Below are 15,019 nucleotides of genomic sequence, written 5' to 3'. Positions count from 1 at the left end.
TTTTTTTCCCTTTTTACTGAAGCTTGTGTTTTATGTGACGAAAAGTGGAACCTAAAGTTTAACAGTGCAGAAACTCCTGAAGTTTTTGGGATTTGGGGAATTGCTTAGATGTGAGTTTCAGAACAAGTCATATAATCAGACATGGTGGGGGTTGTGTGACGATGTGAGGATTACATAAATCTCAATGTTTTCACAATGTGACCTCCTATAAAATCTACATTTTACATATAATCCTGAAAAAGAAAGTCCTGCCATCAGTCTGTGTTTTTGAAGCTCAAGCTTCAACTTGGTTATTGTTACAGATACAGTTACAAAATTGCTGGATCCTTGATATTGGAGTTAATGAATTAAAAGGGGGATTTTCCAAAAATGCAGGTAATCCTATGAAAGGGATTTTTTTTTATGCAATTTCAATGGAATTTCTACCCTGCACATTCATAGTTCACATTTACACTTACTGCAAGGCTGTTAAGGCCACACCCCCTATATGCACTGTGCATTTCTCCAGAAATCAACACAACAAATACTTTACACAAATATTATATACATATACAACAAAATTATACTAACAATTAAATCAGTAAAAAACTGTTTTTTTTTTTGTATCTATTAGTTGCATGCATGCCAGCTTATGTTAAAGTTAATGTTTGTATATGATAGAGTTTATATACAGTTCCCCAAATTTCCTGTAAATTCCCATAAATATCTATAAGTTTCCCAATTGAAATATTTCCCAAATTCCCCAGATGAATTTCTCATGGAGCGTGGGATTTTACCTTTAGGAGTTTAATATTCCACAGGGGAAATCTGAATGTTTTATACATTTGCATACATTTGGTGTAAAACGTTTAGTGTCACTGTAAATTCTAATGAGCTACATCTATAGAGTACATTTCGGATGGATCTGGCAACCTAGCAAATGAGTAAAGCCTATTCGAGTCGCTTTGGACATTTCCAGCCAATCCCTTGCATCGTGAGCCCGTGCTGAACACGTGATCTCATTCTGATTGGTCAGGGGATTACATTTGGAGGCGGGATCAGGTAACACCGAACTGGTATGATGGCACACGTGCTGTATTAAGGTATGTGTACGAAAGAATGCTGTAAGGTTTCTTTAAAAAAAAAAAGTTTTTATTTTAATGTAATATATTGATATAATTTTCCCATGTCCGTTTATTTTAATTGTACAAGTGCGCGTTTTTATATTTTAAATTTCGCTTGTTTAAATAACAAAGATGAATTAAATAAATAAATAAACATTTATTTATAGTTTTTGCAAAACAGCAATGCTGATACATTGCCAGAAGATGGCGCCACGAGCTTACACACGTCAATGCAGATCGTCGGGCAAACCCCAATAATAAAAGTGATTCCTACTTAGTGATTGGAAGATCGAATCAATTTTAGTGACTCGGTTCTTTGAATCTATTTTTTTTAGTTATTTATATTTGATTCGTTTCTTTAATCAGAAATCAAATTAAATGTTACACTTTTAATAAACAGATTCCCAACACAATGCAGCTAAGAACAGATTACGATTATACAGAATGAGTAGCTTCTTCTCTCATATCATCTGGTCTGCATCATTAGTTCTTTTTTCACGTGACTCCCGTAATTATTAAAACAATAATGTTAAGATTCGGACAGTCATGTGATAAAAGAACGAACGACTCGGACAAGAAATGAATCACTTTTTGAGACGACTCCTTCTTCCGAAGGACGACGTCTTGTTCTTCACATTAAAGACTCTCAATTCCACTCTTCTGGGAAGATATTCTGAGGCTTGTGTTCATTCATCTACAAGGGTGTTGGTAAAGTCAGGTTCTGATGTAGGCCTGGGGGGTTCTATAAGCAGGCCACTCAAGATCTTCCATTAAAAGATCTTCATAATAAGGAATTGCAGGGCAAAACTAGACAGTATGAGGGAGAAACCTTGAGAGGAACCAGAAAGCAGTGAACATCCTCATGGGAACGAGCCAGGATTGAGATGAAAATGCGTTCTGTGACCGGTGACCCTTCAAGGAACCATTAAACGACAGCATTTACAGTCATCAAACCCACACCCAGATGAACGCCTGGAAGATTAGAGGTTATGAAATGATTGAGGGATCTTCAAGGAGTCAGTCGATTGTGACCTAACCAGGCGAACCTGTCTGGACCTGCCTTACATACGTCTCTGCGGAAATATTTCGAATTCTCGTTGTGTATGTCGTTTTGGATCCTAGTTCAAGTCTTTATGATTAGCTGGTGTTTCAGCCCATAGCTCCATAAGTTCTCTGCTTGCAAATAGTGACTCCAGTCATTCTCAGTGTTTGCCGCTAAGCCCTGCGGTTGGTTTGGGACCTGGGGTGGCGGAGGCGAGGGGTGGGGTGGGGTGGGGTGGGTCGTTATTTAAAATGAATTACCCTAATGGAGCTCATGTGAGAGCTGAGAGAGATCAGAGATCTCGGGAGCCAGAATAGGAGTGAGAAAGAGTGCAAGAGAAAGTGGGATTTGTAAACTCTGGGTAAGTCTTATGGAGTTTGGTGTAAGAAGCTTATTTGAGGTTTTGAGTGTGTATGTTTGTGTGTGTGTGAGTGTGTGTGTGTGTGTGTGTGTGTGTGTGTGTGTGTGTAAGCGAGAGTTGAGCTACACTACACTGCTGTAGTCTTTACTCATGATTCATCAGCAAATTTTCCCTGTACAATGAGTTTAAGCTGGTGTTAATGCTGTGGGTGTGTGTTAAATTTTTGGTTTTAACCACCTCTCCCTATACGGAGACCTGACCGTGAGATGATTATTTTTTTGAACCTCCATTCTTCTGGGAAGATGTAACACTAGATTTGGTGGAGATTTGTGAGGTGAGGAAGCCTGGGGTGCACCCAGTGTTCCAATTTATCCCGAGCTCTATAGCAGGAGATCTTCCACTCCAACCCATGTAAAGAATATCTTCATGGAATCATGCTGGAACAAATTCGGATCTTAGTGAAAGGAAACGTGCACAATTGTGTGCGTCCAACACCAAGCTGCCGTTGGTGGGCCCCTGACCCTGATTTGCTCAGTTGTATAAACAATATGTAAACATCTAAACGATCTTTAATGATCTATAAACAATGCACAAACCACGGGGCTACACGGAATCTCTTTCTCACGAGAAACCGTCCGGACCGCTGAAATCTTGACAAAGTACGTCACAAAAGGTGTTACACACTGACAGGTACTTTTCGAGAACTGATTCTTAAAGATATCTATGGCATAAGAGAGCCCAAAGAACACCACTGTGAAGCATGGTGGTGGCAGCTTGTGACTAGACTGTGGCATTTCCTGGTCGATTCCAAGCTAAAGGTGCTTCACCGGAGAATTTGCACGACATAATACAGAGTAGAAAGTCGGACTTATTAAAATCCATACCTCAAAGTTCACCTTGACTTCTGTACTATATCACATTAAAGGTGGAAAAGAAAAAAACCTGACAGGATTTGATCCTAATTTCAATGTATTTTTTTTTTTCTATTTACTTCACCAAGTTTAATTGGGGTCGAATACATAGGCTTTGGTTTCTCTGTCTCTGTATCTCTTCATTTCTTTATATCTGTGTCTCACTTTCTCTTTCCGTCTGTTTGTTTTTCTATCTCTATATATGTTTATACATATCTTTCTTCCGTGGCATGTTTTGATTTCGCGCAACGGCTGGAAGATAACTCAGTCGGAGTTAATGATTGGTGAGGAAGAAAGAAAGAGAGAGAGAGAGAGAGAGAGAGAGAGAGAGAGAGAGAGAGAGAGCTAGTTAGCAAAATTCATTCATGTGCTGGTCAAATTTCACTCTCTTTCATCAGGGTAAGTAGCATAAGAGCATGCCTCTTTCTTTCTTTCTTTCTTTCTTTCTTTCTTTCTTTCTTTCTTTCTTTCTTTCTTTCTTTCTTTCTTTCTTTCTTTTAACTGTACTGTCATGTTTATTTCAGTGTTACTCAGAGTCATTGTTCTTGTTTAAAAATTCAACAGTATTGCATTGGGCATCTGCTGAGTAACAGGTGCTTCTCGTGTATAGATGAAGTCAGGGTAAATTGTCGTCACACTTGAAGTCAGGGTTGATTACATACTCTTTTTTTGTCATGTTTTTCTGCTTTCTTTTTTTGTTGTTTCTTTTGTTTAACTTCCGGTCTTGTGTCATGCATTGGAAAGGTCATGGACTAGAAAAGCACATGGCCTTGGACTATCAATGTTTGCAGTTAACAATCAAACAGTGTGGGGTTTGGACAGTATGGTCTTGGATGGTGTGGAGTTTGAACAGTGTGGTGTTTGGACACTGAGGCATTTGAATGGTTTGGTGTTTGGACAGTGTGGTTTTTGAACAGTGTGGAGTTTGGCGGGTGTTAAGTTTGGACAGTGTGGTGTTTGGATGGTGTGGAGTTTGGACAGTGTGGTGTTTGGATGGTGAGGAGTTTGGACAGTGTGGTGTTTGGATGGTGTGGAGTTTGGAGGGTGTTGAGTTTGGATGGTGTGGAGTTTGGAGGGTGTTGAGTTTGGACAGTTTGGTGTTTGGATGGTGTGGAGTTTGGAGGGTGTTGAATTTAGACAGTATGGTGTTTGGATGGTGTGAAGTTTGCAAAGTGTGGTGTTTGGACAGTGAGGCATTTGAAGGGTGTGGTGTTTGGATGCTGAGGAGTTTGGTCAGTAAGGAGTTTGGACATTGTGGTGTTTGGACAGCAAGGCTTTTGGTTGGTGTGGAGTTTGGACAGTGTGGGGTTTAGATGGTGTGGAGTTTGGAGGTTGTTGAGTTCTGTTAGCTATTACTAAAACCAATGTTTCCTAGCAACCAAATCTTAGGACCAAGAGCTCATTTTGATTTAATATCTAGTAGTTAATTACCTTTGGATTTTGTCCAGCCTTGCGTTCTGGTGAGCCGTCCTTGGCCTCTCGAAATACAAGGACAAAGGTGGACCTCAGAGCTCCAAGACTGGCTTGCTAAGGGTCAAAGCCTTAAAGGAATCATGTGATAATTCATACAGATTGAAAGAAAGATTGGCTTTATTGTCACAAATACAAGTACAGTACAGTGATCTTTTGCTTTAATTTGTATATCAGAGTAGGACAGAGCGAAGTGGGTTAGCGCTATGCAGCCCTCGTTGCAGAATGAATTGAAAACTACAGGTTACTGTTAGCATGATCTTCATCTCCTAAACTTAATCTCATACAGATAAGCTTTCTGCTAGCATGATTCCGTTGCGACGAGCAATGAATGAAGGACAGATTTGCAATCGAACATACAAAGGACTTGCATTCCAGCATGCCTAAGATCAAGAGAAATGATATAATATGCCATAAAGATAAACAGGCCACATTTATTGCTCCTGGCACAATGACAGTAGATTTAGGAGCCAGATCAAAAGGAAGTTTAGATAAAGTTTCCGACTTCTCTGAAAACCACTGATGCCCAAAGTAGCGCCTGGGGGCACAGTTGGCCTGAGGTGACTTTTGATTTGGCCTGCCATGCTCTATATGAGAAGAAAGAAAATGTGAATAAAAAAAGCCAATAAAAAAAAAGATTTATTATCATTTGTTTTGTTTTAATCTTTTGTTAAGCTGCACACACTTTTAGCAGGACCTCCCTCTGGGGGAAGATTTTCAATCTGATGAAATTGAACGTGAAAACCGAGCAGCCAACTAACTCTCTCACCTACATAATGGCATAATACAAGTCATCTGTAGCACCAGTTCGGAAAACCTTTTGAATAATAAGGACCAGCTTCATGTCTCTCATTAGAGGTCAATCGTATTACAAGCATATGATTGTTGGGCATAACAACAACTGTGCACAAAGCCAGTTACATGAACATATGTTTCACATGGGTTGGAGTGCAAGATCTTCTGCTATATAGCTCTTGAAACCTATTGAACATTTTTGGGATGTATTCGAACGCTGACTGCACCCCAGGCTTTCTCACCACACCTACATCATTACCTGGCTTTCCAAGCTGAATGAGCACAAATCTCCACAATATCTAGTGGAACATCTTCCCAGAAGAGTGGATCTTATTATAACAGCAAATGTGGAATGGGATGCTCAAAAGCACATGCCAGTCTTATAGACCACAAACTTTTGTCCATATAAAGTATAGAAAGATTGATACATACCGTAATTTCCGGACTATAAAGCGCACCCATATATAAGCCGCACCCACTGAATTTGACAAAGATTTTTATTTTGAACATAAATAAGCCGCACCTGTCTATAAGCCGTGTCTACACTGAAACTAATAAACTTTACACAGGCTTTAATGAAAGACAGTGTCTGTTACACGGTGTAACGGGTGAAATATGTTGTGGCTCCTTTAAGAGGAGAGCGGCATTTTGGGAATAGCCTGCCAGCGCATTTTTCCGCTATTACTGCATGTGTGCAAGACCGAGGAATATGTCCTTATTATTTTCTGATGCTCATTTCTAAGTTTCTTTGACTAACCTGTAACGCTGTTGCCAAGAAAAATAAAAAAGCACGAGTTTTGGAAACCTGTCTGTGCTTATATGATTTCTGTTGCAACTGGAGTTAGCGAGCTCTTCCATGACCCAGACTCAACACGTTACAACGGCTTGTATCTAAACAGTAGCCTACCAAGTAAGTCATTGTTCACGGTCTTCCTCCTTCCTTTCACAACTATTTCTCTCGGGAGTTTATCTTTTGGCATCGCCGTGCGTTTTTTCTCCCGATGCCGTGCAGCTCAGAACACAGGTGAGGTGCGTTGGTCTAATGTTATTTCATGAATAAGTTTTTGAAACCGGGAAAAACCCAGGGAAAAGCGGCTTGTAGTCCGGAAAATACGGTAACTACTATTAAAAATAGTACCCTATAAATAATATATATCAGACCCAGAGTTACAAGTTAAGCATGTTGTTTCCCAGCTTTATTACATATTTGCAAGGAAGAACGCAGTTAATCTGAACATTGTCATGTTGCTAATCTGTACAACCGAACAACTGCGCACATGGCGTTGCCTTTACGAGAAATTACTATGGAATGCCTGATATTTTGGGCACAATTTGATCAAATGTTCTCCCAAAGTAAAGAAGTCAAGTAGTCTTTATTGTCATTTCAACCATATACAGTGCAGTACACAGTTTCTCAAGGATCTTGGTGCTCCGACGACATGAATTAACAAAAGGAACACAAAACTACACATAACTCTGAACTAACAACAAAAAGTGCACATGTGCAACATTTAGTGCAACAAAAAACAGACAAGAGGCAACATGAGACAAGGAAAAACAGAATGGATTGTCCATATACAAATAAAAAATTAATATTGTACATGTAAACAGCAGCTTGTTGATTGTGTGTGTGTGTGTGTGTGTGTGTGTGTGTGTGTGTGTGTGTGTGTGTCAGTCCAGTTCCTTCAAGTTGTGGAGTCTTGAATGTGTGGATGTGAGGCCCGAATGCCTCTGTACATCTTTTCATCCGGCAGGAGAGTAAAGAGTGTGTGTAAGGGTTGTGTGTGTGTGTGGTCAGCCACAATGCTGGTGACTATACGAATGCAGCGTGTTGTGTAAATGTCCATGATGGAAAGAAGAGAGATCCTGATGATCTTCTCAGCCGTCCTCACTATCCGTTGTAGGGTCTTGCGATCCACGGCGGTGCAATTCCCAAACCAAGCAGTGATGCAGCTGCTCAGGTTGCTCTCGATGCTCCCACTGTAGAAGGTTGTGAGGATGTGTGGTGGAAACTGTGCCTGTCTCAGCATTCTCAGGAAGTAGAAACGCTATACAACTTGTTTTGTATACTGGCTGGGTAGCTAGCTAATTTCCACCCACAACCAAGTGTGAGCTAAATGCTCATCTAGTCAAATTAGTGGACCCAAAAATGCATTCCCAGTCCAAAAAAATTAAACATGAGCATGATTGTGTCCTTTATTAACTGTCCTTTGCATGTAGAAGAGATTTGGCATTGCTTGGTGTTTTCCTTGGTACAATAAACCACATTAGGGTTTGTTTACTTGTACCCGTGTATTTGTAACAAACGAAAGATTTAGTGCAGCACGTGGATGGATTGAGCCTGCCTGTCCCTTTACAACACAGATAGCTTACTACCTCATAAATTAGCAAACTAATACAATATAAGCAGAGAGGCTATCATTTTATTAGCTAAATATTATCTGCACCAGTGATAGCGAGCTAGCTCAAAGGTCCATTATATAAGGGTTTATTTTGTGATTTGTATTGCTGCTTAGGGTTGTTAAAAAATTTTGTCTATGGCCAATTCCTAACTTCCTGACAAAGGCAACTAAGTTTTGAGCTGATCTCGGGTACCTGAAAGTGTTTGCTAAGCTAACGCTTTAAGAAAATAGGGGGAGCCGGAGAGTTTGTCCTGCTTGAAGCTTGCTTAAACTTGCCAGCTTTAACCATTAGGAGTAGGACAAAGACACACACACACACACACACACACACACACACACACATATATAGAGAGAGTCTCAAATGGAGGAAAACCGCAGAAACCGCTCAGTCTGTTCTCTTTCCGTCAAACTCCTGCTGCTTCTCAGAACAGAGGCGTCAGATATCTGAGAAAGATGATACACTGTCCGACAATGAGGGTCTGAGCACTCAATATTTGCTTTCCCTGCATGTGTGTGTGTGTGTGAGAGTGTGTGTGTGTGTGTGTTACATTTTGAGCAAACAAAACTGTCAGGTGAGAGGATTACTCAGCAAAAATATTGTTTAGAATGTGCAATTCAGAATCTCAGGTTTTTACCTCAAACAGGACGACATACAGTGAGAGACAGACAGATGGAAACAAAAAGAGACAACGAGAGACAAGGACATTGTGAACATGGTAGGATAGGGGCACAGTGGGACGTTAGCAGGCTGTGGGGTGTATAGTGCAATTGAATGTATGTGAGGGGATATGAGGGGCCAATTTGGCAGAAATTGGGAGGTGAGGGTCTGTTGGCATGCTGCAGGATGGAGGAGGTAAAGTGCAATTAATATATAGTGCAATGAAAAGGTATTTCTGTGTGCAAGGGTTTCGATAAACTAGTAGAACTCGAAATGGGACCTAGGGATGTGGTGGGCTGTTGGTATGCAGCAGGATGTGGGGGGTACAACCCAGTGGCGGGCCGTGCATTTGGTACCTGGGCCTTTATTCGTGACTTACCCGACTTAATACACCTCTCAGTACAACCACTATCACGTCGTAAATATATAAACCACCAATACTATACAAAAACGCAATATATTAAAATATCAATTAATGTGTGCAGCGCACTACAGATGTGTTTTGCTAGTCGAACTTGGCTGTAACAGTTTTTCTCTGACCAACCAATTAGAGGATGGAACTACTATTCTGGGCCAGCTAGTTGGCCCTATGGGGCGAATATGAAATCTGATTGGTTAAAGTAAGACTAATTTCTATTTGAGACTATGGTAAAAAGGCCAGCAGTACTGATTTTGAAGGCCCTGGGCAGATTAGATTGACATGGCAGCACATAGAGGCTGAAATCTGATTGGACAAAAAAATCTTACCTACCTATCTAATCTAATCTATCCACATACACGAACTGGAAGCAGTGCAGCCAAGAGAAAAGCTATCAAAAGAAGAGAATAAACTGTTGGGAATAAATCAATACTATTTCATTAAACAAATATTAGAATTTGGGTTGTAAATGTAGTAAGGAGTCAGTGCTGCTGATAGTGTTTAGGCCAGCAGAGAAGGCCCATCACTGGTACAACCATTCTACATGGCCCTTTAGCCTTAAATATGGTAATTAACTGTTCTGCCATAAAACATCAGTGGTTTCAACAATATTAGAAAAAATATCAGGATGGGATGTCAGGATGTGCCAGGAAGTTGAAGGACACAATTGAAAGTTTAGATGTAGTGGGATGTTGGGCAATGCACAAATGGAATTTGGGATGTAGTCAGTGGTGGACAGTAACAAAGCAAATGTAATTCATTATTGTACTTAAGCTGCTTAAGTGTATCTATATCTGTATCTGTACTTTACTGAGGTATTTCCATTTAGGGAGACTTTTAATTTAACTTCACTACAGTTCACTACAAGTCAAATATCTTTTTACTCAACTTTATTTTCCAAAATCAGTTCTTCCTTTTTATTTATTTATAAGGATAAAAACTTTGCTGCTTAACACACTGCAAGCCACCAAATCAGGGTCGAGCGCTCGCTCTGTTTTGATTGCCGCTTGGTGGTATCCACTTAGCGCGAACATGCAGTTCAGCATCAGTCCAACCGCAAGTAGAACATTTGGAGAGTAATAAATGACGAAAGAATCTTCTGACTCAAACTCGCCACATCACCCGTTGCCTTATTTTTGCGTTTTTTTTTTTAAATAGTTAAAAAAGAAGGTTTTTGGCTCATGATCATTTTAAAAGATATCAATTAGTGTTTGACTGATTAATTTCATTATATTAAAGGACTAATGTGCTAAGAGTCTAAGTTGTTTAAGCAAAGAATCGAAAATGATAATAGGAACATTATAGCCATAATAAATTATAGTACTTTGGATACTTAAGTACATTTGAAGGCAAATACTTTAGTACTCAAGTGAAAGCTTAATAGGAGTTTTTACTGGAGTAATAGTTTACCTAGTGTATCTCTACTTTTACTCAAGTACAGGTTTTTGTTTACTTCGTCCACTTCTGGATGTAGTGAGATGTTGTAGATGGCACAATGGGAATTTGGGATGTGGTTGGATTTGAGGGCGCATCTAAAATGATCACTTCCTCAGGTAGGTTTTCCATATCAGGACACTTTTTTTAAATGCAAAAGAGAATGCAACTCTGTGACTTGAAGTCCTAAGAAGAAACAATGTTTTCAATGGATATACGGTCTTTTCAATGCTTTCAATGCAGGATTTCAATCTTCCAGCAAGATGGGAAGCATCACGGTGAATGTTGCAGTAAAGCTGTATGTAATAATGAGTCTTTTGAATTACAGTTTCACTAGGTGGCAGTAGTGTTGTATTGGGAGCTCTCTCTCTCTCTCTCTCTCTCTCTCTCTCTCTCTCTCTCTCTCTCTCTCTCTCTCTCTCTCTCTTATACTTTTTCTTTTTCTCACAGTACTAACCAGAAACAACTTCGTGCAATATTAATTATTATAAATGCCATATCATCCCCTGTCTCACTCTGTCTGTGTCGGTCTCTCACAGTTTCTTTTTTCCATTCTAGTCATTACTTTTTTCTGATATTTTTTTATGTGATGATTTTTTTGGTTTGTATTGTTGTTTTTGCCTGAGCTATGGCATGAATAACTGTTATATGAAACTTTACTAATAAAGTTCCAAATTCACTGAACAGGCATGACTTAAAGCCATCTGACTAATATTGAGTAAGTCCTCATACACAGTATTACCTCTTACCTCAAGGCATGGACTTCAAAAAACCTCTGTGCTTTGTTAGATGGCACCAGGTTGTTATCAGCAGATCCTTAATGTATTGTAGGTTTGCGTGGTGGGGCCAACATGGATCAGACTTGTTTGTCCAGCACATCCCGCAGATGCCAAGTCAATTCTTTGTCAAGTTCCTCAAACTATTACTTTTTCCCAATGTTTCCAATTAGGTAGTTGGTTTAGGTAGTCATTCATATCAAAGTAACATCCGATGTATTCCAGAACCCAAGGTTCTTAAAAGAACATTGTCCAGAGCATAATACTGCTTCAGTCAGCTTGCCTTCTTCCCATAGTGCATCCTGGTGGCATGTCTTTTCCTTATATATTCATATGATATAAAAGGAACAAGATGGTTTGATCAGACAAGGTCACCATCTTCTATTGCTGTCCAGTGCTGATTCTTATGTGCCAATTATGTCAATCATGTGCCAAGCAAACATTAGAGTCTTTTTGCATTACTGAGTTGATATAGAGTCTTGAGACATAAATCATAAGACATACCCATAATAAATAATAGTACATTGGATACTTAAGTACATTTAAAGGCATTTACCTCGTGTATCTCTACTTTAACTCAAGTACATAGTTTGTGTGATTCGTCCAACACTGCCTGAGATACTCCGTTCTATCAGAGCCTGAATTTTTACAGCAAGTTGGGGTAATTAGTTATTCTGTGGGGTCGGCCCAAACGTGGCTATGACCCTGACACCAGTTCATAATTTGTCCTTATTAGGATCGTTTTTTTGGTAGGTTCTAACCCCTGCATACCCGAAACACCCTGGTAGGACCTGCCGTCTTGAAGATTCTCTGCCTCGGCAGTTGAGCTGTCACTTTTCTCAGATCCTTCCCCTTGCCTAATTTTCCTCCGTCCAACACATCAGCTTTTAAAAATCGACCAGCTCCCACCCCTTGACAGGTGCCACTGTAACGAGAACGTTGTAACGACATGGCGTTCGTCTCACCTGTCAGTGGATTCAACTGTCAGTTGTGGCTGATTGGTGCATGTTTTTTACGCATAAGTGGAGAGTGGATATTTATGGACATTATCTCAAAGCAGCTTAACAGAAACTAAGAATGAAAAAAGAAACGTCAATAATTTCAAGCAAGCAAGTTCGACTGTGGCAGAGAAAAACTCCAGACTCAAAAGCAAACTCGTTTGGGTGACCCCAAGAATGCGATTATAAATCATAAAAACAATACACTAAATAGTGAGAAATATGAGGAGTGTGATTATGACTAATATCCTTTCTACAGTCTTTCTACAGTCAGTTGGAGTTGTGGAACCACTCATAAATTAGTTTAACATCTGAGCTCATTATAGATTCAACCCCAACTCCTCCATGCCAGAGCTTTGAGATGTTCTATGATGGAGAAACAGCAGATGTAGAATGTTATTAAGAGTTTGTTCATCCTTAAAGTCCAGTGTCTGAAATCTTTATGAAGTGGGACACAACTGGAGCTCAAGTCCCCCAAGTCATTTTTTTCACTCGCTTCTTTTATCTGTCTTTCTCCTTTTCATTCTTTTATTGCTCTCCTTCTTTCCCTGTCTCTTCCTTCCTCTTTATGTTGGTCTCTCTCTCTCTCTCTCTCTCTCTCTCTCTCTCTCTCTCTCTCTCTCTCTCTCTCTCTTTCTCTCTCTCTCTCCTATCTTGTTCCTCACAGTGTGTGACAGTAATGATAATGAACACTAATATTTATAGACTGGAATGAGGAGTGTGATGAATATGACCTGTGTTGTGTATAGTAATCTCATTTGGTATGCAGAGTGTGTGTTTCGTCTGTTTCTGCAGGGGATCGTCTGTTTGTGTGTGTGTGTGTGTGTGTGTGTGTCTCCTTGGGTATAATTGGGGGATTTTCTTTCTTTCAGGCTTTTGAGCTTCTGAAATGGAAAAGGTCCAACGAAGCCCTGAAAACGAGCCGGCCCCATCCAAACAGGTGTGTGTGTGTGTGTGTGTGTGTGTGAGAATGACCTTGGTCTGAATTCTCCTCTCTCTCTTTTATCACCCTTTTTTCTCTGTTACCTGACTGCAGATGGAATTTTGTGTTCTCTGGGGAAAAGAGGGACGTGAGAAGAGGAAGGAAGGAGGGAAGGGGGAAAAGGAGCAGAGGGAAACCTGCAAGACAAGAAGGGAGTACGGGAGGAAGTTTTGGGGCAAAATATACAACTATTTGGATTCGTTATTTGTAATGTCTAACTCCCATAGAAACGTATGCCATTATAAAACATAAATGTACTTTTGCTGCAGTCTGTGTGGATGAGCAGCGTGACATTTGAAACTCTTTACATCAGGCGTCCACATTTAAAGTCCATTTCATTTCAAAGCGTCCCTGTGAGGCGCTATTGACTTTAGTCGCCGAGTTAACCGTCTCCTTTCCGCCCAGGCAACTGCATACTAGGGATGTGCATCTCCAGAACTGAGGCTGATGCGATTCGCGATGCATAGCCAACGATACGATACATTAAAGATACATATGAAGCGGCTACCGATGCGATACGATACGATACGATTCCCCCCCCATTACGATGCAGTGCGGTCCGATTTTGAATCGATTCAACACAACGCGGTTTGACGCAATGGAAAAAATCAATAGTTCGCTTTTATATCCTTCGTTCAGACAGACAGCAAAGCGTCCTTCCGACTTCCTTTCACACACAGGCCTTTGTAGTGCAAAAAAAAAAAAAGATTGAATAAAACCCGATGTTCTTTTCCTGTTCTGTCTCCAGGAAGACGCAGCTCTACCTCTGCCATGTTAATCTGTATTCCATGTGACTCTCAGGACACGTAGCGGCAGCGGTGCTGAGAGAACGCGCTCGAGAAGCAGTTTCGCGAGAAGAAATCGATCTACATATCGAATATTGATCACAAATGATTGGTCACTTTCTAAATAATAAAAGTGTAGTGCATCTACATGGAATAATTCTTTATAAATAAATGAGTTTTTACAAACGATGCACTGCGATACAAATTCTTTAAGAAAAACTCCATACAGATGAAAACGACTTCAAAAAGACTAAACCTTGTAAGGACTTTCTGTATTTTCCTGTGGAGGTCATGATTGTCAAAATTGAGATGTTTCCACACAGCTGCGTGAACTGTTCATCCGGAGAGATCCTGTCTTTATAATGGCGCATTCCTAAAGCTAAGCTGTAGGAAGCTGTGCAGGAAGTCAACTAGGAAAGAGAGATGGGTTGGATGGACTGATTTATGGATGGTTGGTTGGGAAGAGGTAGAGCTTGGCCCTTGAGGAAGGCCCTTCACTTTTAACTGCTCATTGTAAGACACTTTGAATAAGGGAGTCTGCTAAATGCTATAAATATCAATGCAAAAAGAAAAGGAGGCGGATCTTAGTCCAAATGGGAGAAAGATGGTGGAAAAACATGTAGATATGTAGATAAGAACAGATGCTGAGACAGAGACAGGAAGAGGAATCATAAAGGAAAGGGATTTCTATTGCCTTTTTCTTGTCATTTAAGCATCTTGAGCTTTGCCCAAAAGTATTGGTACCCCCGACTTTGCCACCCATATGTGCTCCTTCCCCAAAAACTGTTGATGATTTTATAGAATGAAATTTCCCCCCACACTTGAACTAGGAGACCCAAAGCTGCGAAGCAAACTCCATGAAGATATGTTGAAGATCTTCCTCC

The 15,019-nt window shown here is 40.2% G+C and overlaps 1 protein-coding gene across 4 annotated transcripts in view; it reads left to right on the top strand.

The window, feature by feature from the left end:
- Position 1: 1 nt before the first annotated feature.
- slc2a9l2 (solute carrier family 2 member 9, like 2) overlaps positions 2-15,019 on the top strand; it is a 96,876-nt gene continuing 81,858 nt past the window's right edge. The window contains exons 1-2 of one of the 4 annotated variants that reach the window (XM_083566054.1): positions 2-1,082; positions 13,241-13,308. In XM_083566054.1, coding sequence (XP_083422180.1) covers positions 13,258-13,308 — 51 coding nt within the window. In that variant the 5' untranslated portion in view covers positions 2-1,082; positions 13,241-13,257. Of the gene's footprint in view, positions 1,083-1,899; positions 2,507-3,758; positions 3,817-10,633; positions 10,714-13,240; positions 13,309-15,019 lie in introns of those variants that run through there. The other 3 variants (XM_083566053.1, XM_083566052.1, XM_083566055.1) reach the window with 3 other exon arrangements.

The sequence above is a fragment of the Silurus aristotelis genome (assembly GCF_946808225.1).
Source record: "Silurus aristotelis genome assembly, chromosome: 17".
Lineage (NCBI taxonomy): Eukaryota > Metazoa > Chordata > Actinopteri > Siluriformes > Siluridae > Silurus > Silurus aristotelis.
Note: the sequence above shows the minus strand (reverse complement) of the source record. Positions and strands in the feature narration are given on the sequence as shown.